This window comes from Dromaius novaehollandiae, chromosome 20 (assembly GCF_036370855.1).
Source record: "Dromaius novaehollandiae isolate bDroNov1 chromosome 20, bDroNov1.hap1, whole genome shotgun sequence".
In the NCBI taxonomy this organism is placed as follows: Eukaryota; Metazoa; Chordata; class Aves; order Casuariiformes; family Dromaiidae; genus Dromaius; species Dromaius novaehollandiae.
In genome coordinates, this window is record NC_088117.1 from 1,553,280 (window position 1) to 1,579,183 (window position 25,904).

Below are 25,904 nucleotides of genomic sequence, written 5' to 3' on the forward strand. Positions count from 1 at the left end.
CCCCGCCGCCGCCGCCGCCCCTTAAAGGCGCCGCGGAGCCGCGCTCGCCCCGCCGGGCCCTGCCCGCGCCGGGCCGCACCTGCCTCCGGCGTTGGCCGCCGGCCCCGCGGCGCCCTGCCCGTGCGCCCTGCCCCCCCCGCGGGCCGCCTCCTCGCAGCGAGGCCGGCGCGGGCAGCGCCGCGTCGCCGTCCGGGTCCCGCGGGCGACGTGTCCCCCCGCCTTGCTGCGGCCGGGAAGCCGAGGCGGGAGGCGGCAGGGCGGCCCGCGCGGTGCTGCCGCTGCCCCTGCCCTGCTCCCGGTACCGCGTTTCCCCCGAAGCGGCAGCTCCGCCGGCGGGCCGCAGGCAGCCTCCAGCGCGAACGGCCCGTGGGGGTCCCGTGCCGGGCCCAGCACGTCCCCGCTGTCACTGCCACTCCTGGCAGCCGGAGCAGGGCACCGGCAGGGCTGTGCGAGGCAATTGCAGAGGCGGCTGTTGCAACGTGGGGTGAACCTGGGACGAAACCCCGCTCGGACGCCGGGGGCCCGTTCCCAGGCTGCACGCAGGCGGGGGAGCACACGGGGCTGCTCTGCGGAGCCCTGAGCCGTGGGGAAAGGCGCCCGATTGCAGCCCTCGGGTGTTAACGCAGCTGCCTCGGGTCCAAGCCCCCAAACGGAGCTGCTCGTGGATGGGGCAGGCAGGACGGACGGGGCTGCTCTTCCTGCCTCTGCCGCTGGCCTGGCTTGCCCAGAGCAAGCGCTTCACCCCTTCGTGCCTCGGTTTCCCCTTCTCATGGGCACCACAGCTGGGCGCAGGTAAACACATCACCTTGGAGACACAGGCAGAAGATTGAGTCAGGGTTTCTCTGCAAGACTGCGACATGTTTCAGAGAGGATCGGGAACCAGGAGGGGATGCAAGGGGCATTGCCTGGCTCCTCAGTTTTTCATCCCTCTCCAGTGGCTCAGAGCTCGTGACTGCAGGTCCAGGGACACCCGCCCAAAGCTGTCCCACAGCAGCAGCCACCCCTCCTGCCATGCATCGCCGGTGCCCGCTGCAGGCAGCCTGCCTGCTACGAGGGCGAGGAAGAAGGGGGCGACAAGGCTAGGCGACTGGGCTCTGCCCCACGGCTGGCGGCCGGCTCTGCAGTGGGGACCTCTCGGTGGCGGTGGTGGCTGCCTGGCAGACGTGCTGCTGGGCACCACCACCGAGACCTGGAGAGGGGCAGGGGTAGAGAAAGGCGCACTGGGAACCCGAGACGGGAAGACCCGAGCAGGAGGGTGGGGCTGGCATGCAGGGCGCCCTGCTCCAGCGTGCCCACCCTCACCGAGACCTTCCCTGATCTATTTACTGGAGCACCAGAGAGCTGCTTTCCTGCCAGGGACAAAAGGTGACACGGGTGGTGGTGTTGGTGCAGCGGGTGGCTGCAGCTCTGTACCCAGCCTCCCCCGGTGCCCAGCTCAGGGCACGCTGGCTGCCTTGGTGGTGGGGGGTGTCCGGGCTGCCAAGGGTGCCCAGAGCAAGAGTGCTCGGACGTGCCAGGCTGCCAGCTCCAGGGCCTTGGCTCTGTCTCAGCCCCATCCCAGCCACAGAGCCTCACCGATCCTCCAAAGAAATGCGGGAGACGCACAAGACAACCAGCTCGTTGAGTGCTGGAGGACCTGCCTGGCCTGAGATTGAGCTAACTCTGCAATCCGTGCCTGCAGTGCATGGCGAGGTGGCACCCATGCAGCAGGGCTGCAGCTGCTGTGGCCCCCATAGCTCCCATACATCTCTGGACAAGGCCATGATGCCCTGCCCACCGGGACAGTAAAGCCAGGGCTGTCTCGTGGCAGAAGGAGAGAGCAAAAGCCATGGCGGAGGGACCCTATATCCATTCATGAGAACCCAGGATAAATGCCGTGGGGCCAGGGACCACGATACCACAGAAGAACGAGAGCACAAGCAGCCTGTTCAACCCCTCATTATATTAGGGATGGTTTTGCTGGGCCTGGAGATACACCCATCCTCCAAGGGCTTCCCAGGACTTTGTGATCCAGATTGTACCAAAGGGTGCTCACCTGCCATTGCTGCTTCTCCTTGGGAAACTGAGCCGCAGGGCCTTCAGGAGCATGGCTGAGATGGCACAGAGGAGAGGCAGCCATGCTGGGTGCAGATGCCAGGTGCTTCCATGCCTGCCCCGTGCAGCAGGGCCTGGTCTGGCCAGGAGGGGTGCTCCTGCCCTGAGCAGAGAGTGGGGGCTCCTCAGTGCGACCCCCTGCCTCTCTGCAGGTTTTCACCCTTACAGCCGTGGGGTGGTGAAAGAGCTGCAGAGCTGCTGTGCTAGGACTCACCAGCCCTCGTAAAATGCACTGTTATCAGGTTTGGGGCGCAGTCCCTTTGGGGGGGCTTAGATCCCCCCCCAGGTGATTAGCTCCCACCTCCCTGACGAGAGGCCAGCACAGGAGAGCATGGTCCAGGCTGAGTCTAGCCTTCCTGTCCCTACCCATCCTGGATGTACGGCTGAGAGCTGCAAGACACAACCTGCGGAGCTGCCTGTGATCCTCTCCCAGCCAAAGCAATGGAGAGGATCACGGAGACGCTGCCGGCAGAGTCTCCTCCATCATTGCTTCAGGAGAAACCCATCACTGGGAATGTGAATGCTGGAGGGGTCAGCAGGCACCACAAGCTGTGTCAGTCCTGCCAGAGTCATGGTGTGGTCCCCACCTTGAGAGGTGACCACCACCATGACCTTTCTTGGTACAGCTGGTTTGGGGGATTCAAAGGGTCCCATCTTCTCCTGCAGGTCTTTTTTGTTGGGCAGTAGTGAGTGTCCTGCTTCCCTGGTGGGCAGCCTGCTGTGAGCCGTGGCTCTCCCTGGCACCCCCCCAGCATGGGCTGCAATCCAGCTGCAGAGGGTGCCCTGCCAGCACGGCCTGGAGGGGATGGACCCCGGTGAGCGGGTCTGCGTGTGAGGGCAGCGTTGCTACCCACCACATGCTGGCTGCCCTAAGCCCACATTGCGCAGGGGCCACCTGCCCACCTGGCTCAGGCCCAGCCACCCATGGCTCCATGGCCTGTTCCATAGACAAGCAGGGTGATGGCGTGTCCATGTGGGTTCTTGGAGGGAACTGACCTGCCTGCTACAAGCCGTATCCCCAGCCTGGCTGTGACGCCAAGGCTGGGCAGGTTGCTGCAGGTGACAGCAAGCATTGAACCAGCCCTCTTTTCTATCTGTCCATCCATCCATCCACTCATCCATCCACCCTTCTTTCCATCCCTGCTTTATTTTATTTCTTGACCCATCCCTCCCTCCCTCCAGCTTCCTCCCCAGCTATCTTTAACCACCTCTCTCTCTCGCTCCTTCTCTTCTCTTGCAGCTATCTTTAACCATCTCTCTCTCCGTGCTGCTTCCATGGCTGAATTGCAGCCGGAGCCGCGAATAACTTACTTGGCCGCCCCAGCTCCGAGTTTTGTTGCTAAGGGTGACCGCATTTCAATCGCTGCTCTGGAACAGCTGCCCAGGCCCTAACAAAAGCTCCTGTTGTCCTGCAACAAAGTGCCATTATTCCAAAAACTTCTGGCCAAAACATTGCACAGCCTATCTGCCAGGCGGATTTAACCTCCCGAGGTCTGCGGGCAGTGACCGAAGACGCAGGTTGCCCGGGGGTCCAGGATGGCTCTCCTGGAGGGACATGGTGATGGAGAGGAGCCGTGTCCTCCCAGCTCGGTGCCCTGGCGAGGGTGGCTGTTTCCCTGGGGCAGCAGGGCCCAGCTTGGCCAGCCCCTCGCGATGCTGCCCCTGCAGAGGAGGCCCTGGGGTGCTGGTGGCATGGCCGGGCGGGCAGCGGGGCCCCAACGAGGAGCTGAGGCAGGGAGATGCTCATGCCCGGCACAGCACCTTTCCACCTGCACCCACGCCAAAAGGAGCAACCTGGGCTGACCCTGGGGCTTGCTGGCATTTCTTCTGCTGTGAATTCCCAGCTACTCGATGTCTTTAACAGTGCTGATGTAAACCAAGCCACAGCGATTCAGAAAATGGCCCAGCCAGCCCGGGATCGTCGATCCAGCAGTGGCTTTTAGTTGGTCCCTGGGGAAGGACATAAGACAAGCATATATTATACTTCCCCCAAGCACATTCCCAGCTTTTGGCTATTCCCAAGGGACTGCATGCCTTATAGGTCTCTCCTCTGTGAACTTCTTCTGTCTCCCTTTCGATGCCATGCAAACGTTGCTTCTAAGGCAAGAAGTCCTGCAGATCTGCTGCCCGGTGCATGAGGAACACCGTGCCTAGTTTGTGCCTGCTCGTGTGCTTTTCCCATCGCAGGCAGCAGGAGCAGGTTTCACCCCTGGCTGGGCACTGCCAGGCTGAGGCGCCGGGGCACAAAATCGGTGGAGTTCAGAGGTTCTTGGGACACAGGACTAGAAAGGTGCAGTGGAGCCAGCGAGCCCAGCCTGGATCCCCCAACTCAGACTAGAAACCTTTCCCCCCCCCCCCAAAAAAATCTGTCCTAAAGTAGCACGGACCTTGAGCTTAGAGGGGCACTGAGATGAGGACTGCCAGTGAGACCATGGGTCGCACGGGCTCGCAGACCTGCTCTAGAGCAGTGCCTGCAGCCCCAGTCTCCCACCTCCACCCTTCCTGCTGCCTCTCGGTCTGATTTTGCAGCTCCTCTTGTGCTTGGCACCATCACAAGTCCCAACAGGGCCTTGGCAGCAGGACGGGGGTCAGCACCGGTCCAGACCCGTGCTGGGTGACCCATTTCCTCTGCGGACGCTGGGGCTCTGAGCAACCCTTGCGGCTTCCTGCTGCAGCCCGGTGGGATGGCCAAGCTCCTCGAGCCGCATGGGGACATCTGCAGAGGGCAGCACCCACCCACCTCTCTGCCCGGCGCTGGGTGCTGGTTGGGTTTGCGTGCGCATCCCCAGTCGGGCTGCAGGCCAGGAAGGGTTTCCACTGCCCAGATATGAGGGGCCTGGACCCACTGGCCACAGATACTCTCCCTGCTGTCGGGGCATCCTGCCGCAGCACCCCAGGGTGACAGTGACACCCCAGGGTGGCGGTGACTGGCGGTGACCCCAGGGCGAGGGCTTTTCAGCATCCCCGTCCCTTGCTCCTCCTCCAGCACTCCTCCCGCATCCCAGGTGGCAATCTCGTGGCCAACGGTGGCCTTGATGAAGGGCAGTGGTCCCCAGGCTCTGCTGGGGGACAGGGACAGCTGCAGGGACAGTGACCACAGCCTGGGCCAGGGCAGGGCACACAGGCAGCCCCCGCCGGGCGTAGGGCGGGCGAGCGTGGGAGTGACATCCCGCGGGCCGTGCGGCTCCCCGTATTGGGGCTCTCAATCAGCCAGGGGAAGAAATGCGGTGGCGGGGGCAGGAAAGATAACAGGAAACAGGACACGAGTCGGAGGAGGAGAAAAACACCCGGCCTTGCTCCACGCTGGCACGGCAGCGGTGCAGGGCCCAGCGCGGGGCCAGCCGGTGTCTGCAGCGCCCATGGCACCATCCCCAGAGAGCCAGAGGGGAACAAGGGTGCAGCAGGGGAGAGGGTGCCAAAGCTGGTGCTGCTTGAGCACCCCGAGCCCGTGAGCCCCTCTGGGCACAGCACTGCCTGCCTCAGTTTCCCCCGCCAGGGCTTTGGGGGAGCCCTGACGCCCAGCGAGGAAACCAGCGGGCGGGTGGTGTGCCTGGCACGGCGGGCACGGGCGATGCCCGGGTGCGGGAGGCAGCTCCCTGCGCGGCTACGGCGGAGGCAAACGCCCGCCCGCTTCCCGTGGTGGCAGAAAACCTGCCGCTGAGGGCAGCTGCCTGGGCTTGGCAGCGCGGCAGAGCTGCCGGTGGCACGCTTGCTGAGAAACCAGTTTCAAGATGAGTCAGTGGGAGCCGAACTGGGGCTGGCATCCTGTTTTTGACGCGGCGGCAGCAGGGGGGCACGCCAGCGAGGCCCAGGGCAGGGCCCTGCCTGCGGCTGCCTCTGCTCAGAGCCGGGCTCAGCACCTTCCTGGCACCCCCCGGGAGGGAATCAGCCCCGCCAAGGGCACAGGCAGCCCCCGTGGCAGCACCAGGCAGATGCTTCGGGATCATTTAGGCCCCTCTTTGTGCCCAGCGCCTCTGCAACGGGGCAAAGCAAACGCCGAGGAAGCAGCTGGAGCTCCAAGCCAAACGGGCATCTTGCCGGCTCTACTGCCCCGTGGTGATTTTGGAAAGAGCCTCGTGTCCAGGGAGATTAGGGCCAGAGCTGACAATCCTATTTGCAGCAATAATAATAATAATAATAATAATAGTAATAATAATAATAACAATAATAGTGTTTTGGGGCACAAAAGCTGCTAGCATCGCTGCCCTGTAGGCTCAGCCTGGCAGCCTTCCTCCCATGCCATCCCCCAGCATGGTCCTGGTTCGTGCTGATGCTCCGGCAGGCTGGTCCTAGCACGGCTCTCCGGAGGTCAGGCATGCCCACTGGGGCTCAGGATTAGGGCTCCATCCTGCCTTGGAGGACTGGGTGGCCGAGGACAGGGCTGGGTGATGAACGGCAGGGAGCTGGGCACAATTGCCCAACACCAGCGGAAGCGGCCGGTGTGGGCATGGTCCAAGCCCCCTTGGCTTGTAACGGGGCACGTGCTCCTTCCACGCAGCAGGGAGGGCAGGAGAGCCCCAGGAGGTGGACACAGAGCTGTCCTGAGGTCACATCAGTAAGATACAACCTCGCCAGGGCATCAGGGGTCCAGCTGATGGCTGAGGGAGAAGAGGTGCTCAGAAGAGAGGAGGTGGGATTCTGGCTAGATTTCAAACCCACCTTCTGGGAAACCATTTTGGGGAACTGAAACCGCACAAGGGACCACGTGCATCACTTCTCCAAGGAGCCCTGGAGCTGTGGCCTGCTGGCAGGTCACAGGGCAGCCATGAGGGGACAGAGCAGATTATGCAGGCACAGAAAGTGGTGATCAGCACATACACTGGGGTGCCTTTCCCATGGGTGCCTGGACACTACTATGGGGCACGGACCTGGCCACAGAGTGCCCACCCAGCCGTCAGGCATGCACCTGGCCATAGGGCACGCAACCAGGCATGGGGCACTCACCCAGCCAAGGGGCATGTGCCTGGCCACAGAGCACCCACCTAGCCATGGTGTACCCACCTAGCCATGGGGCACCCCCCCCAGCCATGGGGCACCCCACCCAGCCATGATGCACCTACCCAACCACAGGGCACACATCCAGCCATGGGGCACTCACCCAGCCATAGGGCATGCACCTGGCCATGGGGCACCCACCCAGCCCCGGGGCACCCACCTAGCTCTGGGGTACCCACCCAGCCAGGGGGCATGCAACCAGCCATGGGATGCCCATCTGACCCCAGAGCCCGGATCCAGCCATCTGGCACCCGCCCCGCCACAGCCCCCACCGGCGTCGGGTGCAGCACGGGGGGGAAGTGCTCGGAAAGGGTTGTGCTAGCAGCCGAGCACAGCAGGAAGGACCCGCTCAGCGGCCGGGAGGTGGCAAAACCGCAAAAAAGAGGAAGCATTCGAGTGACCTTGCCAAGCGCCGCCAGCTGCCAGCCAGCCCGGCTCCCGCGGCTGCCCGGGCGCACGCAGAGGGGCAGACGCACGCTCCCCGGACCCACCGTGAAGCTTTGCCCGTTCCGGTAAGTCTGTGGGCTGAGCCCACGCGCTGGCACCGCCACATCCGCGGCCACCGCGCGCCGCGGTCCCGGGAAACAGGTCCGTGCCTGGCACTGCCGGGAGCTTGGTTCCGCTTGGACCTGGGAGCTCTGCCACTGCAGCAGCCCCCCGAAATTGGGGCAGCATCCCTTCGACGAGGGAGCTGGGGAGGAGGGAGAAGAGCTCCCTGGGGTTTAAATCGGGGGTCACCAACTGGATCCACCTTGAAAAAAGAGCAAAACAGCCTGGGCCAAACCTAAAAATCCCGTTATTCCTTGCTTGCCTATTTGGCTGGTGGAAAGGGACTGAGCAAGAAGCAGGAACCCACATGTGCTTTAGAAACAGCCTGTCAGAAACACACACCCCAAAATAGCGGCGGGGCCTTGGGCCAGGCTGCCTCCCCACTCAGGGTGATGGCCAGGGATGCTGGGGACAGCAGTGCAGAGCTGTGCACGGGGCCGGGGGGGAGGGCTGCGCTCGGGGTGGGAAGTGCTGGAGCGGGCAGAGCTCTCCCAACCCTCCTCTTCAGATGACAGACATCTTTCTAAAGCCTCGGTTAGGTGGCTTGGGCTCCTAACATGCTTCCCAGAGGTTACCATGCAAGGGAAACCATCTCCGGTGCTGAGCACTGTGGGCAGCCTGCAGGCGCTGAGCCCTGCTCAAAAATCTGGCTGCGACTTCTGCAAAAATGCAGCCGGCCCATACAGGGGGGAAAACAGAGCTGGGAGACAGCGGCAAGACCCTGAGCTGGAAACGCTGAGCTCCCAGTGCTCCCAGCGCTCCCAGAGCCGTGCCCTGCAGCCCGCTCTGCTCCCCGGCCATCCTGCTCGTTGCAGGAGCACGGGAAAAAGCCGCGTAGCATCTGGCCAGGTAGCCGCAAGGGGGGACGGCGTTGCTGGATGGGCTTAACCTGGCCCGGCCGGTGCTGAGCCGGGGCCGTGCCACCTCCTCGCAGCCTGCTCGTGGTCACCCGCAGCCACGGCTGCTGCTTTCCGTTTTAATCAGCACATTCAACCTGTGCTAAAAAGCAAACAACACCCCTAACCGAGGCGAACGGGCACCGCGGCCGAGCCAACGAAGGTGCGAGCGTGCGGCTCCCACCGGATGGCGGGCGGCCGGGTTCCCATGCGCCTCCGGGCTGAGGCTCACGAGCCGGGAGCCCCGGACCAGCCCGGGCACGGCAGAGCCACGGGACCCTCTGCCCACACCGCTGTCGCTGCCTTGGGCACTAGCTGAGTCTGCCCTAAATTGAGGCCAGTGCAGGTGTCGGAAGATGCCAGCGTGGCGAATCTGCTTGGTGCGTCTGATTGGAAATTCGTGACACCCCAGAAACAAGGCAGCCAGCTCCCAGCCTGTCCCACGCTCCCAGGTGGTGCTGCCGGGCGGCTGGGCTCCCCCTGCCCCTGAGCACCCCACAGCCTGGCAGAGCCCTGCCACCGCTGCAGCTGCTGAGAGCAGGAGCTGCTTCCCAGGCAGGACGCTCTGGCTCCAGCAGGGTTTTGGCCCCCCCCGGTCACCCCCGGAGATGCCTGGTCGATGCCTAGGTGCCTGGCTGGGTCCGCTCCCGGAGTATTCCTCCCTGTGCTTTAGTGTGGGTGCCATCCTGCACCGCCCCAGGCAGACCAGCACCTTTCTCCCCGCTTTGCTGCAGCAAGGCTGGCTGCATTTCAAGCCCAACATGTCCCAGGCAAAGCAAGAATGGTGGAGCAGAGCTATCCCCATTTTGGGGAAACTGAGGCACAGAGCAAGTAACAAGGAGAGCATCCCTCCCTTCTACTTAGGAGAGGTGCCAGTCCCTTGTGACAGGGGGGTGGGTGTCTCTTGGTGGTTCCCTGCTCGTCTGCTCTGTGTCCTGCCTTTGGGAGCAGCCTCCCTCGCCCCAGAGACAGGCCCCACTCTGCAGTGTGCCAGGGTGACACGAAAGATGGCAAAGCCGTGGCACGAAGGGGTCATGTAAGCTGGCTCCTACCCTGTCAGCGTAGCCTCAGGCACGGTCTTTTGATGTCATGCTGCACAAGGGATTTCCTGAGCTTAAAAGACAACCCCAAAAAGAAGGGGGAGAAAAAGAAAAAGAACACAAAAGCCTGGCCAAAATGTAAAGTGCCTGGTGAGCAGGGTTGGGCCCTGCAAGTTGCATTGCTCCCTTGCAAGGCCCGAGCACCCAGCGACGGCAGGGCCTCTGGCGGGGGGGGCCCTCGTGGCAGCAGGGGCTGGTGGAGGAGGCCGGGCGAGTCCCGCTGGGCCTGTGGGGTTGATCCCAGGAAGCCCCTTTTTACCCCTCATTTTTCTCCCAGTCCTGGTGCAGGACCACCTGGTGCATGCAGTCTCCAGGGATTGCATGTCCTCTCCCCCGTTGCTGGCTCTGAGCCCCCTGCTAGGATTTTAGTTTTGAGGGAGAACCACAGAGGAGCCCTTTCTCCACCCCCTCCAGCCCTGGCACCTCCCTGCTCCCCACCATCCAGGACCTGCGTGCGGCCCGGCCCCTCTTCCTGGGCGAGTTGAGCTGATGTCTTCCCTCGCTGGCTCTCCTCTGCTACAGGCCTGGGATCTCGGGGTGCAAGGAGGTGACGATCAGCCCAGCCAGCAACCCGCCGGCATGGCCCGAGCATCGATGCTGCCATGGTCACCACGGAGCCTGCCCAGCGTGAAAGCGTTAATCACTGCTGGGTTATTCGTAACCATGCTCTGGAACCTCAAGTACGTTTCCAACTTGTCTGACATCTTCAGTAAAGCTCCCGAGCACACTAAGCCGCTGATGATCCTGGTCTGGGAATGGCCCTCCAAACAGGCTCCAAACATCAGCACGGACATTTGCAGAGAGCTCTACAACATCATGGGCTGCTGGCTCACCGTGGATCGCGGGCTCCTCAACCAGGCAGACGTGGTGGTGTTCCACCATAACGTGCTCCAGCAGAGCAGGGACAAGCTCCCAAAGGAGAAGCCTCCCGGGCAGCACTGGCTGTGGGTCTCCCTGGAGTCCCCCACAAACACTAAAGCTTTAGCAGGATGGAACCAAACCTTCAACTGGGTCATGACATACAGACAAGACTCTGACATCTTCATCCCCTATGGCAAGCTGGTGCCCAACCGGTCAGCCACTGTGAACATCCCCAGGAAGACCAGATTGGTGTCCTGGGTTATTAGCAATTATCACAGGACTCAGAAAAGAGCAGAAATCTACAAAAACCTCTCCAGGTACCTCCACGTGGACATATATGGGAAGGCAAACAAAAAGCCACTTTGCAAGGACTGCCTCTTGCCAACAACGTCAAAGTCCAAGTTCTACCTTGCCTTTGAGAACTCCATCCACCGGGACTACATCACCGAGAAGCTCTGGAGGAACTCGCTGATGGCTGGCACTGTGCCCGTGGTGCTGGGCCCTCCCCGGGCCAACTACGAGCAGTTTGTTCCTGCAGACTCTTTCATCCATGTGAATGACTTTGAGTCCCTGGCAGAGCTGGCCAGCTTCCTGAAGACCATGAACTCCAGCCGCTACCGGCGGTTCTTCGCATGGCAGAGGAGGTACAGCGTGAAGCTCTACACCGACTGGAGGGAGCGGATCTGTATGATTTGCACCAGGTACCCCAGTCTGCCCCAGGGTCGTGTCTATCCCGACCTGGAGAGCTGGTTCAATGGCTAGCACAGAGCTGGCACGTGCTGAGGACACTCAGCAATGTCTGGAGACACCACGGATGTGTGTGAGCAGTAGGTAGCACTGTGGGGGGAGAGTGGGGCACCCTCCCGTGAAACAGCACGCTGGGCACGGAGGGCCCCCAGGAGTCCTGATCTCTCATCCCAGCCCCACTATTGCCACACAATGTGACCTTGAGCAACTGTGCATGACCTGAGTTCTTGCAAAATGTGACCAAACCCCCGCCCCAGCCCAGTACTGACCTACCTCGCCACCTTGTTTGGGATGACAAAAAGGTGCTTTGGAAATAAACCATGTGCTCCAGAGGCTCTGCCTGCAGTTTGGGACCTGGGCTGGGCCGAGGGCTGGTGGGGACAGAGGGAGGAATCAGCCAAGGCTCCCCGACCTGCCTCTTTCCCCTCATGGCCTAGAATCACTCTGTGGCTTCCTGGCACCTTTTGCTGGGTGGTGAAGCCTCGGTGGAGAGGCCTTGAGGCCACTTTTCTGGCTAGATCACTGCAGCCTGGTGTGGAAGAGCTGCCTCTCCCCATCCTGGCAGATGCCAGGACCTCAGGCCAAGCTGGCACGTCCTGGCCGGGATGCTCAGCACCCTGCAGCTAGGGCGGGAGAGCTCACGCACCCCCACGCGCGCATCCCCGGCTCCGACAGCTTCTGCTCTGCCACGTCCCGGTGCAGCCCTGCAGCACCCGTTACGTCCACCCCTGCTCCCCAGCCGTGGGTGTCACTGCACCGGGGAGGATGTGGGCTGCAAGGAGGCAGCGCGAACGGGCAGGACACCGGATGCTATCTCGAGAGCAATCACAGCCTGTTCAGTGCGTGGCTGAGTCAGAGAGAGACGCTGTGGTTTCTCGCTCCCCTTCGGCACGCACGCTGCGCAGGCGGGAAGCCGTCGAGGCTGGTGTCGCCCCTTGCCGTGCAGGGCACCCAGAGCGAACCCCGTGTGGTGGGTGCCCTGCCGGTGAGCTGCCTGCACTGCGCACACACCCGCGCACGCTGCACTGCGGGCACCCGGCGCTGTGGCACCCTGCGTCACGCGTGTATACTGCATCGAGGGTGCCCTGGGCCACATGCTGCACCCTGCACTGTGGGCACCCTGACCACACGCGCGCTGTGCACCGCGAGCACCCTGCTCTGTTGGCACCCCCTGCACTGTGAGCACTGGGGGCACCCTGCGCCACACACCCTGCACCACGGGCACCCTGCGCACCCTGTGCCACCCACACCCCTGCACCACACACATCCTGCACCATGGGCACCCTTCACTGCGCACACACCCTGCACTGCACACACCCTGCACCCCACCCACCCTCTGCACCGTACACACCCGGCACCACACACACCCTGCACTGTGGGCACCCTGCACCGTGGGCACCCTGCGCACCCTGTGCCACCCACACCCCTGCACCACACACACCCTGCGCCATGGGCACCCTGCACTGCATGAGCACCCTGCACCGTGGGGACCCTGCGCCATGGGCACCCTGCACCGTGGGCACCCTGCACTGCATGAGCACCCTGCACCGTGGGGACCCTGCACCATGGGCACCCTGCACCGCGGGGACCCTGCACCATGGGCACCCTGCACTGTGGGCACCCTGCGCACCCTGTGCCACCCGCACCCCCTGCACCACACACACCCTGCGCCACGGGCACCCTGCACTGCATGAGCACCCTGCACCGTGGGGACCCTGCGCCATGGGCACCCTGCACCGCGGGGACCCTGCACCATGGGCACCCTGCACTGTGGGCACCCTGCGCACCCTGTGCCACCTGCACCCCCTGCACCACACACACCCTGCACCGTGGGCACCCTGCACCATGGGCACCCTGCACTGTGGGCACCCTGTGCACCCTGTGCCACCCGCACCCCCTGTGCCATGGGCACCCTGCACCATGGGCACCCTGCACTGCATGAGCACCCTGCACCGCGGGGACCCTGCACCATGGGCACCCTGCACCGTGGGCACCCTGCACTGCATGAGCACCCTGCACCGTGGGGACCCTGCGCCATGGGCACCCTGCACCGCGGGGACCCTGCACCATGGGCACCCTGCACTGTGGGCACCCTGCGCACCCTGTGCCACCCGCACCCCCTGCACCACACACACCCTGCGCCACGGGCACCCTGCACTGCATGAGCACCCTGCACCGTGGGGACCCTGCGCCATGGGCACCCTGCACCGCGGGGACCCTGCACCATGGGCACCCTGCACTGTGGGCACCCTGCGCACCCTGTGCCACCTGCACCCCCTGCACCACACACACCCTGCACCGTGGGCACCCTGCACCATGGGCACCCTGCACTGTGGGCACCCTGTGCACCCTGTGCCACCCGCACCCCCTGTGCCATGGGCACCCTGCACCGTGGGCACCCTGCACTGCATGAGCACCCTGCACCGCGGGGACCCTGCACCATGGGCACCCTGCACTGTGGGCACCCTGCACTGCATGAGCACCCTGCACCGCGGGGACCCTGCACCATGGGCACCCTGCACCGTGGGCACCCTGCACTGCATGAGCACCCTGCACCGCGGGGACCCTGCACCATGGGCACCCTGCACTGTGGGCACCCTGCGCACCCTGTGCCACCTGCACCCCCTGCACCACACACACCCTGCGCCATGGGCACCCTGCACCATGGGCACCCTGCACTGTGGGCACCCTGCGCACCCTGTGCCACCGCACCCCCTGCACCACACACACCCTGCGCCATGGGCACCTTGCACTGCATGAGCACCCTGCACTGTGGGCACCCTGTGCACCCTGTGCCACCCACATCCTCTGCACCGTGCACACCCGGCACCACACACACCCTGCACTGTGGGCACCCTGCACCGCATGGGCACCCTGCATCATAGGCACCCTGCACCGTGAGCACCCTGCACCGCACATGCCCCACACCATGGGCACGGGTGGCCCCCAGGTGCCCCGCGGGAAGCACCCATCCAGGCTGGGAGTGGCTTGGGCAGGCAGCAGACATTGGGGCTGGGTGACAGCACCCAGCAGAGGGACCTGACTGCTCAGTCCCTGCCGTGCTCAGTGCAGGGGCACCCCCGTGCCCCCCTCGCCCCATGCCTCTGCAGCTCCCACCATTAATGACTTCTTTGGCCACAACTTTCGCTCCGGTTTCCTTCGTTTCAGGCCCGGGGACACCCCAAGCCCCCTCCGTGCCCGCAGCCCCGCAGGAGCTGGCGGTGGGTGACACCACCTCACCCGGCGTGAATGCAAAACATCGCCCAGTGCTGCCCCTTCTGCGCTCTCCTTCCTCCAGCGGGCAACGCGGCAGCGGGCTGGAGCAGATGCACCCATGGGTGCCTCCAAGGCCACTTCCCCCGTGCCCAGATCCTGCCTGCCCAGCGCTCCCAGCACCTGCCTGACAGCCGCCGTGCAGCCAGCGCGTCCCACCTACGCCGGCCGCGGAAACGCCCGCCTGCCCGGTGCGGAGGCCCTTTGCCCTTCCTGTTTGCGGGTGCACCGGGCACGGTCCCTGCTGGGGCTGCCACCCCGCGCAGCAGCACCGGGGCCAGGATCCGTCCCCACGGCAGCCTGCGCTGTCCCGGCCACTGTTCAGACACCCTGCGGCCATGCTTGGCGCGATCCCCTTTGCTCCCGTGGGTCTCTCCTGGTAGCGTTTGCCCCTCGGTGCTGCCGGGGCTCTGGGCTCTCTCCTCGCATCCAGGCAATCTCCAAAGCTGCACGAGCCCCCCACTCTGGGCTTTACGCAGAATTGCCCCATTTTCTACGTGGCTTCTGGCCACCACGTGCAGTTCTGCAAAGTCCTCCAGCCCCGCTGACCCCTCTTGGCTTGCCCAGCGTCACCCAAACCTCTCTCCCGCGCTTCGGTTTGGCACGGCGTGCCGGGCTCATGGGATTGCTGCAACCTCTGGCTCAGATGCCACCCTCCGCCCAGCGGTGCAAACCGCAGCAGAGGGCCACACCGCTGCTCCGCAGCTTGCCCGCCTGGAAAAATCAGATGGCAGAAACGCGGAGAGAAGCAAACTGAGGGGATGCGACAGCCTTCCCGGGTGGAAACAGCCCCTTTGCATGCGCAGGATTAAATACTGGAAGCGCAGCTATCAAATCGCCCTTTGCCCGCCGCCAGCACCCCCCACGCCAACGCGGCCGGAGGGACCACACCAGACACTGGGGTTTATAGCGAAGGGAGCAAGCGGGGCCGAGCTGGCGGAGAGCAAACGGGCACCTGCCTTTCGGCGCTGGCAGCCAGCCTGGTTTTGCACCCCTGCCCTCCATGGGATCTGCCGCCTGGCCCCAGGAGCAGCCGCCGAGCGTAACCCCGCTCCGGCACAGCAGCGCAGCCCGGCTCATCTAAAAAATCCTCCTTTCCTGGCAACTGAGGGGTGGCCAGTAAAAAAAAAAAGGGGCTTTTCAGGGCCAGCTGCACTACAGCTTTGGGCATTTCATTGCTTCTGCTGTGGGAAAAATCCCCGGGGGGCCACGTGTGCTGCTGCACACAGGGAAGGGTGGGGGGACGTCACATGGAGAAGCGCGGTTATCCCCCCAGGAGCATGCCGTCCTCCTGCTCGGGCAGGAAGAAAAGGCTTCGAGCGAGACCCTGCTGGACTTTCCTCCTTCCCAAAAGCAATTACGGAGAAAACAGCAGCGGGAAACAGGCTGGCAGGCGACCCGTCCTCTTGGCGCCCGCTCTGGGCAGCTTCTCCCCCCCGCTGCGGGTTTTTTTGCTGTTACCGCCGGGGTGCCCCCTCCCACCTGATTTGCAAGTCCAACGGGCGGCAAAACCCATGCCTGCCCCGACTTTCCTGTCCCAACTTTCCTTCGGAGGCACCAACCCGCCGCCTTGGATTTCGGCACCCCCCAGCCGGGCTCCCTCCCTTAGGGGGGCTTCCCGCACCTTGCCCTGCCTCCTGCCAGCCAGCAGCCGCAGGCAGGGCCCTGCCTGCTGCCCTGGACCCCCGCAGGCCCCCACACGCCGGCCAACCCAGCGCTGGTGCCAGCACCGGCAGGATGCGATCCGAACCCGCGATGGGGGGGACCGAGGAAACCGGGGCTCTGAGCCGCTGCCTCCCCTCGCCCCTTGCAGCACGGAGGCAAGGAAAGGGCCGATGCGCTCTCATGCCCCAAAAACTGAGATTTATTTCATTGCCAGACGGAATATGATTAAGGGGGGGGGAATCATTAACTACAGCAAGCTCAATGGCACGGGGGTGCTAGCGGCATGGACGGGACGGTGTTGGCCACGCTGTGGGCCCTGGGCTCGGCCCCCTCCCTGGGGAAAGGCGGCCTGGGGGCAGCCAGGCTTGGGGGGGGGGCAGGGGGGGACGCTGGCTGACAAGCGAAACAGGTCCCAGAGGCTCTGGAGCGGCACCGGAGCCAGGGCAGACACCCCCAGCCCTCCCTGCCTGCCCCTCTGCCACCTCCTCACCACCCGTGGGTGGGCACGGGGCCAAAGCCCCCCCGAGCCGGGGGGTGCCGGGGGCAAGATGAGGCAGGCCGAACCGGGGCTGGGGCTGCCGGGGGCTCCCCTCGCTCCACGCAATAGCCCTCAGGCTTTTTGGCAAGCTCCAGGTGCCCAGGAGGATGGGGAGAGCCTTTGGGGTGCCCCCCCCAGCCCGGTGCCCGCGGCCCCGCTCTACGTGCCAGGGAGGGGGCAGCTGGGAAACTAGAAATCGCTACCAAGATTTTCACTTTTTAAAAACTAGAAATACAACCAAAACCACGAAGGAAAAAAAAAAAAGCCCCCCCGCCACCCCCCACCCTTAACCCCAAATTTAAAAATGCTTCTTTCACGGTTCTTGCAGGAGAGCAGCTCAGCTCAGCTGGGAAGAGGCAAAGGCGGCTCCGCTCAGCGCCCCGGGCACATCTGGCATAGGCAGGTCACAGTGAGGAAGGAGCAGCTGCCCCCGCCCCAGGGAGGGAGGAGGGGATGCTGACCCCATGCACGGGATGGAGGAGGGAGCACTGGGACCAGCAAATTCACCTAACTGGGAAGGGCTGGGAGCAACTGCAGAGAGTGGGGACCACCTCTGCGCCCGGCTCCCGGCCCTTCCTCTGCCCCTCCTGCACCAAAAGCCAGAAAACAGCCAGCGGCCCAGCCAGGCTCTTGGGGACTGGGACCAGAGCCACGTGCCTTTCCAGGGCGAGGGGAGGAAGCTGCCTCCAGGGAACCAGCCGAGCCGCACCGTCTGGGAAACACCTCCATCCAGCTCCCCAACGGCCCCCGCAGCCCCTGGTTCAGTGGCTGCTGTTACTCATGGAGAGCCCGGGTTGCAGAGCTTGAGGGAACATCTCGGCCTTGTGGAACGGCGGCATGTAGACAGGAGGGGATGGAGCTAGGCTGTAGCCCTGGGATGTCACCGGGATGGGCAGGCTGGCGGGCACCAGCGACTGGTTCATGTCGTACATCACCCCTTCCGCCTCGTTGCCGAAGGGCAGCAGCAGCCGCTTGCCTTTCTGACGCCGGTTGCAGAACCAGACCCGGACCACCTGCGAGGGATGGGACGCGGGCGCATGAGCTCGGCAAGCTCAGACTCCAGGCTAGAGACAAGAAAGCCCTTCTGGCGGTGGATCTCCACAGCCCCAGAGCATCCTGACCTCCAGCACGGCTCCGTCCCTGCCGCGGCTCCTCCTGGGGGCTCAGGATGGACAGGCACACTAGGAAACGGCCAGGCGACCACCCGGCCCTGGCCTCCCTCCTGCAGCTCCCCCACACCGAGCTGGGGCAACCCACTCCCAGCCTGCTCCCAGCACGCTGCACTCCATCTCCCAAGGCAGCAGGACTCTCACCGGCCCTCAGACTGGCTACCCTCCTCCATCCCCTGCTTCTAGGAGCAGCACATCCCGGGTGACCCGAACCCTTGCGGAGAACGTGTCCAGGTGGGCAGACTGATCCAAAGAGAGATGGGAGTCATGAACTTCCCCAGCCCCACCTTCCACAAGGTGCCAGGGTGGCCCGGCTATATTCAGCTGTGGTGTCCTTCACCCACCATGTCCAACCCTCTTGAGAAAGTCAACATCCCGCTGTGAACTACCATCATGCTGCAAATGGAAGCACGGTTTTCCACAGAAAAACATTCATCTGGCCTGATGGGGTGCCAAGGAATCACCACTGCCCGGGCATCGACTCCCCTCCCTGTCCTCCAAACCCCGCCAAACCTACATCTTTGTCCAGGTTGAGATCCTCGGCGATCTGGGAGATCTCCTGGGGGCTGGGCTTCACGCACTTGCGGAAGAAGCTCTCCAGCGTGCCCTTTACGTTGGTCTCGATGCTGGTCCTGCGTTTTCTCTTCCGGGCTTGAGCCAACACTTGCTCTGCATTGCACATCTGGAAAGCGAAAGAGAGGCCGTGGCATTCGGTCACAGGGCAGCCCAGGGCTGGGAACGTCCCTCCCAGCCTCTGGAGATGCATGCAAAGGTCTGGGGAGGGATGGGGACAGACTCGGGTCCCTGGGAATGTCTATCAGCACAGCCTCTTCTTTCACAGCAGTTGCTTTCCAGAGAGATGCAGTAGAAGACTTTGCTCTCAAGCTTCCTCCCACCGTGTCCAGGGCCATGCCCCGTGTCCTGCCACTAACTCTGCCTGCGAGTGGCGCAGGGGGAGATGGACCCATTTTTCCGCATTTAAATCTCTGCAGATTTACACCAGCTGCACCTTTTTCACCGGTATCTGCGGCTCCAGCAATACTTGGCTGGTTGGGGAAGGGAGCTGCCAAAGCTGTCGCAAGGGATATATGCTGGAAATGTTGGCTCATACCCTCCGAGGAAGCCCTTTCTGCTCTTCTGCCAGTCTTGCAGAAGGGGTAACCTGGTCACCAGCAGGTACGGTTCCCCTCACGGCTTGGCAAGCTGGGACCAAAGCCACAGCCACGAGAAGGGCAGAAAGTTGCCACCGTGAAGGGGGAAGCCTGCTGCTCTCCTCTCCCTCAACCACTTTTTCGAGGCAGGAGGAACTGCAGCTTGAGGGTTCATCAGCCAGTGGATAGTGCCCCCCACCCCAGGACAGGAAGGTGACTCCTGGCCCCGCACCTCTTGCATGTTGTCGGTGTTCTCTGCCTCGTTGAGCCAGCGCTGCAGCAGCGGCTTCAGCTTGCACATGTTCTTGAAGCTGAGCTGGAGAGCTTCGAAGCGGCAGATGGTCGTCTGGCTGAACATCTTCCCTGGGCAGGGGAGACAGGGCGGGCAGGGGTTACCGCAGCTCCCCGTCTCTGGGTCAGGGCCTCCCCACACCTCCTGCCTGGGGAAAGGAGCTCTGCAGCTCCCATCTCCCCCAGCCCCCCATGAGCCCTGTCCTCTGGCACCAAAGGATCTGCTAAGGGCATTTTCCCTGCTATTTCAGCAGGATTTAAAGCATTGAAACAGCCTTCAAAAAGCAGCTGCAGCTATTTTAAGCAGTTTATTGCTGCTCACACCAGCCTCAAATCCTTCCAGCTTAAGGGAAGTGCTTAAAACATGGCAAGGAGGAGAAGGGAACCCCAGGGCACTCATGCTGACCGGCTCCTTCGTAGGTGGCTCTGCAGCAGCAACCTCCTTCGCCCAGGGCTGCTCCATTCCCCTGCCAGGCCGCTCCTCTTCCCCACCGTGACACAGGGCGCTGGGTACGGGGGGGAGACCCAGAGCGGCTCTTACCGTAGAGAGTGCCGAGAGCCAGCCCCACATCAGCCTGCGTGAAGCCCAGCATGATGCGCTTGTGCTTGAGGTCCTTGGCAAACTGCTCCAGCTCTTCCGAGGTTGGCGCATCCTGGAGGGGCGGAAGCAAAGTGAGAGCAGGACCCTTGCACCTCCGCGGGCCGAGGCTGGGAAGAAAAGGGGTCCGGTCCACACACCGGGACCTGCGTGGGCCTGGGCACCACAGCAGTGGGAGTGGGGTGGGCTCAGGCATCAGCTGGCCGCTGCCACCACAGGGCCATGGAGCCAGGTGCAGAAGGAGAGGCCTTCCCCAAACCCCCGAGCAAAGGACTCCTGGGCTCTGGATCCCAAAGCACGTCCACCCCACCTCGCTCTGCAGCAGAAACACCTGGAAAACCCCCTCAGTAACTGGCCTGGCTGCGGCTCACCAGGACCGTGACGTGCATGGCTGATCTGGTGCGCCAGGATGGCTGGTGCAAGGGTAGGTCGTGGGGAGCATCTCCAGCTCTCCCTCTGCCCCTAGACGTGCCAGGCAGCACGGACCCTTGCTCCTGCCCAGGGGCAGCACAGACACAGCCCATGGCGTGTTCGCTGATGTCCCCGGCATTTCACCTCCGCCACACCCTGGGACACGTACCGCGGGGTTCAGCTACCTGGGGACACGGACACCCACCTCCCACAGCCCTCCAGCACAGAGAGAGGGGCAGGCACCAGCCCCGTTTCCGGCTGAGGCCAGGGCAGGTAAAATGACTCAGATAAAGAAAATGATAGAAACGCAGATGATCTGAGTGGGTTTTGAACAGATCTTTGCAACAACCAGGCTCTTCACTTCTGGAAAGTTGCTTACCTAAGTGCTTCATTTCCTCTCCGCATTACAATCTCGAACTGCTGCAGTGGGCATTTTGCAACCATTTAACCCAAGTTCCCACATTCGTAGCAGAATATCGCTGCCTCCTGCCAACAAGTCTCACCCTTTAACTGCTTGCGGATATCACCTGCATCACACCCGAGCGCATCGCTGCCACAGAGACCCTCTCTCAAAGGAGAAAAACAATTCTGCCTAACCCCCATCCGGTGCTGCAGAGCCGTACACGGGTCAGGAGAGCCCAGGCGTTTGGCCACACCGCACGCACCCCCCAGCACCCACAACTTGGGGGCTGAGTGCTTCTAACACCCTTCGGCACCTATGCTGCAGCAACTCCGCATAAAAGCAACAAACCAACCTGCAGCAGCAAAAGCTTGCAAAAACTTTCAGAAAAACAATATCCACGTCATCGTTTGCTGTTAACCCTGGAGTAATTCTGCCCGGGAGCGCTGCTTTTCTATTATGTCAGAAAGGATTTAAAAACAAAAAACAAACGTGCAACTGCTGCGAGTTGTGCTGCTGAATCGTGCTGCCTGCCCCTCACCGGAGCTGAGGAGCAAGCAGGCTGCAGGCCCTGGGGCTTTCAATGCCACCCGGCTCAGGCAGCTCCGTCCAGGAGCTCCCCGTGGAGCCCGTCGATTAATGCAAGTTCGCGTTTTCCCACCGCAGCCTGGGAGGACACCAGTGAGACACACACACCCCCCCCCCCCAGCAGAAAGGATTTGGAGAAACGGCTGTGGCCTTTTCACACCTACACAGGTTGGAGGCAACTGTTACAGTCACTAGATCAGGTGCAGCGAGACATATCCCACCGCCTGAATCTGCTCTGGTGCCCCTGTGATTCCCACGTGAGCGGAGCTTTTTACCATAAAGCAACATGTGCCCAACTCAAAAATGCCCTCAAGCCCCAGCAAAAGGGTCCCAGTCACCCGGAGAGGCTGGGAGATGGCAGTGAGGAAAGCCAGACCCTGGCTGCTCCCCTTCTTGCGCAGCATCAGCGGCATCACGGCGCAGGAGGGATCGCAGCCCTTCTGCAGGGATGTTGAGGGCAGCCGCAGGTTGCCCCACACCAGGACACCTCGAGGGCGTCCCACGACGGTTCCCAGCCTCTCAAGCCCTGGTGTCCACACTGAGGGACCGGAGACCCAGCAGGCAGCTGAGGCAGAGTCCTCACAGCCTTTTTCTGCTGAACGAGATACCCTCCGCCGGCAGGTTTGTTGTCCCCTTGTCACCCTGTGAGATTAGCTCCCCCCCGCCGGCCACCCGGGAGCTCTGCCTTGAAATGTCCAGAGGGGAGAAAAAAAAGGCCAAAAATACCCTAAAAAGTGCAAAGCTGCATTTGGGCAGGACCGGGCAGCAAAGCAAGCAGCACTCGCCCGGGGGCAGGGTGCTGGGGGCAGGCACCCCCGGGACCCCCAGCAGCACCCGGAGCCACGGGGAGCCTCTCCCCGAGCAGGGTGAAGGACGCAGCGCCCCTTCCAACCGGGGCGGGGGGGTCGCAGCTGACCCGTTTGCTCCGTGCGAGGTGGCTCTGCTGCGCTCGCCGCAGCGGGCCCGGCCCCGACGGTCGCCGCCTCGGCAGCGCCGAGCTCAGCGCCCCCCAACCCCGACGGCAGCATCTGCGGCCCTGGCCCGGCGCGGCCCCGGCTCCCTCGGGGCGGGCGGCGGGACGGGACGGGACGGGGCGGCGGCAGCGCGTCGGGGCGCCGTCGGGGCAGGCCCGCGGGCGCGTCGCGGGTCCCTCACCTCGTCGCCGCTGTCGCTGGACTGTCCCCCCTCGCTGGCGGCGCCGCTGGAGCTGCCGCTGCTGCCCAGGCTGGCGAGGCCGCCCGAGCCCTGCTGCAGGGCGGCGGGGCAGAGCCCGGGGGCGCCGGGGAAGGCGGCGGCGGCGGCGGCGGCGGCGAAGGGCGGGCCGGGCAGGGCGGCGGGGGCCGCGGGGCCGCCCCACGGCGGGGCCGCCCAGGCGGGGCCGCAGCAGGGCGCGGCGGGCGGCGCGGCGCGGCCGTCGGGGGAGCCCTGGCGGCACGGCCGGACCGGGCGCGCCTCCGCCTTGGCCGCCGGTGCCGCGGGCGCGGGCAGCCAGGCGCGGGGCGCCGCCGCGGCGTCGCGGCCGCCGTCGGGCTCGGCGGCGAAGGGGAAGAAGAGCTGCTGGGCGGCCGCGCCGTCGTAGCCGCCGCGGGGGAAGGGCGGGCCGCCGTCGGGCAGCAGGCCGAAGGGGGCGGCCGGCAGCCCCCCGTCCGGGCTGAACATGGTGCCCGCGGCCCTAGGGCTCCATGCGGCGCTGCGGCGAGGCCCGGCCGCGGCGCTCAGGCCGGCCGCAGCTCACCCGACGGTGCCTCCATGCTGCGGCGCCGCCGGGGCCACTGAGGGCGGCGGGGCCGGGCCGGGCCGGGCCGGGCCGGACCGTATGGAAATGGGCCCCGGCCCCATTGGCCCCGGCGGCGCGGCCGCACCGGTGGGTCGGGCATGAACTTGATCCCCCTTTTCTTGGGGGGGGGAGGGAGGATGAGGAGGGGGCACCGCCGACCTGGCCGCGGGGGTGTCCGCCCAGAGGGGAAATGAAACAGCGGCTATGTGATTTATGGCTCCCTGGGACCCTTCCCATCGGGGCCACGGGAAGAAGGCTGGATCCCACCCGAGTGGGGTGATATAACCTGGCGAGCGGCCGTGCTGTGGCCCCGAACAACCCATTCATACAGCAAAACGGCCGGGCCAGGGCTCGCTGTCCCCCCGCGCACAGCTTACGGGGTGCTTGGGCAAGAGGGAAGCCAACATCTCCATCCCTCCATAGGCAACACTCCCCTTTTAGCATCTCCTGACCCAGGGAACTGCCTGCTGTAGAGTCTCGTGGAGGGCAGGAAGAGAGCATTGGGGGGGGGGCACTTTGGGGGACAGTGACAGTTGCAGAGGCCCAAGCTAAGCTGGAAGGTGCCTGCTGGGGTGGTGGCCTTGCCTAGGGCTGCGGGCAGCCCCTCATCGACAGCACTGAGGATGAGCGGCCACCAGGACGCTGGTGCCTTCGTGCCCGGGGCCTGCTGTACAAGCGCCCGTCCAGCCCATCTTGTCTGGCTGCAAGAAGGGGAGAAGCGCAGGCCTGCTGCCCGGAGGGATGCCTTGCCGAGCGCTTTAGAGTCCACGGCCAGAAGGGAAACGGGGCGCCCCCAGCTCCCTTGCGCTCCGGCTGTTGCTCTCCTCTTCCTCGCCCTGCAAGAGGAAGGGTTGCACCTGGGAAGGCGGTGCCTGCTTTGCTTTGCAGAGCCGCGGCCTTTGGCTGCGAAAGGCCCCGGAGCGCTGGGTGTGCCACTCCGGGGCCTAATCAGGGCCCTGGCTATCACCCACATCGGCCCCACAATGGAGCCGGCGTGATATTTTCGCTATCTTAGGGGCTTTCCTTTTGCACCACCGCTTCACAATGGTGCTATCAGACCCGGTCTCAAGGCATTTCCCCCCTTCCCTCCCCCTCCACCGTCGGCGGTGGCTTTCTAGCACCCTCCTGGCAGCCGGCCGATGCCCTGGAGGTGGCACCGACCCCATGGAGATGGCACTGACTCCATCAGCCTCTGCGGAGGAGCCTGGCAGGCAAGGCAGGTACCTGGTGACCCCCCGCAAGATGTGGGGCAGCCCCCCCTCCCCGGACCGTGGGGCAGGCCGGCTGCCGGCATCTTCCCCTGTTTATTAACCGGGATTACTGCGAGCTGTTGTTTAGCCTTCTGCAGTCTCACCCGGGGGAGATATGCCGGCGAGATAGGCTTGAGGAGTGCCCCCACCCCTCGGCTTTGTGTTTCGGAGAGCGCTTCTGGCGGGGCCTGAAAGGAAGGCGGGTTTGCCGCTGATTTATGGGACGATTGCTCTGGGTGGTGGCTGCCGAGCCGGGGGCTCTCCTGCAAGGTGCTGAGCACCCTGTGTGTCCCGCAGGCTGAGCACCCTGGGTGCCCATCCACCCATGCCGCTGCCTCTTGGGGACGTGTGCGGGTGCACGTGTTTCAGAGGGGGTGGAAGAAAACAGCCCCCCCCCATTGCAATTAATATAAAGGAATTATATTAATTATAAAGGAAAAAAAGGGGGGCAAGAGGGTGAGCTGCATTTGAAGCCCCTTCCCGGCTCGGGGAGGGCCTGGCTGGCTGGATGCTGGGCCGCCTGTGCCGGCCAGCTGTGCAGAGCGGGGCCGTCACCCGGCGCTGCACCCCTGCCGCTCAGGGCAGCCCTCCGAAAGATGCTCTCCGAAGAGCCGAAGGCTGCGGAAAAAAGAGCGGTCAAGGGGGAGGCCGGCCTGGCCCCGGCCCCTCTCCGGAGGCTGCCGCCCGCGGGCAGAGGAAGTGTCGCCGCAGGACTCCAATGGGCAGCCATCAACCTCTGCTCCTGCCGGGGCTCCAGCTGCGGCTGCGACGTTTTTAGAAGACCCTTCAGCTCGCCAGCGACTCCCCCTTTCCCTTTGATTTATTGTTCTTGGCTGGGGCCCCCTCCTCCTTCCCCGAGCCGCTCTTTCTCTCCATCCCCCCAGGAAGCGGCCGAGGCAGCGCGCCCCTCAAACGCATTCCAGCTCCCTTTCATATACAGGCGGAGGGGAAGGGGAGACGTTGACTTTGAACTGCCTCTTTGTAGGAGCCCGGCCCATTGTGGGCAGCGATGGTTTTCGCTGGGGGATGTGGAGCGAGTCAGTGGGGTTTCTCGCCGTCCTCCCCCATGCCGCCATCCATCTCAATGGGGCGAGCTCTGGGGCCGCGCACCCCGGTCCCCGGCACTCGGCAGCTCCTCCTTTCGGGGCAGCCGCTCCCGGGGCTTGCATGGAGGGAGGATGTTGCCTTCCAGTGTTTCCAGGTGGCCAGGCCTGCCCCGGACCCACAGCCTTGTCCCAGCGTCTCCGCAGCGCTCTGCGGTGGGCCGAGCTCCACGGTCCATAACCAGACCGCACGCCGGTGGGATGCTGCTAAGAAAAGGGGAGCAGAAAGCCATGTCCGTGCCCTGCCCACCGCGCTGGGATGACAGAAAGCTGGGGGCACTGAGGTGCACATGGATTTGTCACACTCCCATTTGCTGCTTTATAGTGGTTTGATGAAGGTTTGGCTTGGCTTGGCTTGGCTTAGTGACAGAAGATATTGCGAGAATGTGTGGCCAAAGATGTTTTATTCGCTGTCACACCACCTTCTCTCCTGCAGCAAGTGAGATGG

At 64.0% G+C, this 25,904-nt stretch overlaps 2 protein-coding genes across 2 annotated transcripts; one reads left to right on the top strand and one right to left on the bottom strand.

Annotated features, from left to right (window-relative positions):
* The first annotated feature begins 7,523 nt into the window (after positions 1 to 7,523).
* Positions 7,524 to 11,336, top strand: FUT7 (fucosyltransferase 7). Its single transcript, XM_026106240.2, has 2 exons — positions 7,524 to 7,601; positions 10,157 to 11,336. The coding sequence occupies exon 2, from the start codon at positions 10,214 to 10,216 to the stop codon at positions 11,255 to 11,257; it is 1,044 nt and encodes a 347-aa protein (XP_025962025.2). The 5' UTR covers positions 7,524 to 7,601; positions 10,157 to 10,213; the 3' UTR covers positions 11,258 to 11,336.
* A 5,036-nt stretch (positions 11,337 to 16,372) lies between these two features.
* LOC112986777 (POU domain, class 5, transcription factor 3) lies at positions 16,373 to 22,985 on the bottom strand. Its single transcript, XM_064523540.1, has 5 exons — positions 22,482 to 22,985; positions 19,871 to 19,982; positions 19,271 to 19,401; positions 18,405 to 18,569; positions 16,373 to 17,731 (listed from the first exon to the last, which is right to left on the bottom strand). Exons 1-5 carry the CDS (start codon positions 22,983 to 22,985, stop codon positions 17,480 to 17,482), a joined length of 1,164 nt encoding a protein of 387 aa, XP_064379610.1. The 3' UTR covers positions 16,373 to 17,479.
* Positions 22,986 to 25,904: the final 2,919 nt, after the last annotated feature.

Bases quoted from the DNA above. Each gene is read 5' to 3' on its own strand.
- LOC112986777 (XM_064523540.1), bottom strand. From the start codon at position 22,985: ATGTTCAGCCCGGACGGGGGGCTGCCGGCCGCCCCCTTCGGCCTGCTG. The intron at 19,983-22,481 runs GTGAGGGACCCG...CCGCCCCTCCAG, and splicing joins CCAGCGACAGCGGCGACGAG to GATGCGCCAACCTCGGAAGA. The intron at 17,732-18,404 runs GTAGGTTTGGCG...CATCCCTCGCAG, and splicing joins ATCTCAACCTGGACAAAGAT to GTGGTCCGGGTCTGGTTCTG.
- FUT7 (XM_026106240.2), top strand. From the start codon at position 10,214: ATGGCCCGAGCATCGATGCTGCCATGGTCACCACGGAGCCTGCCCAGC.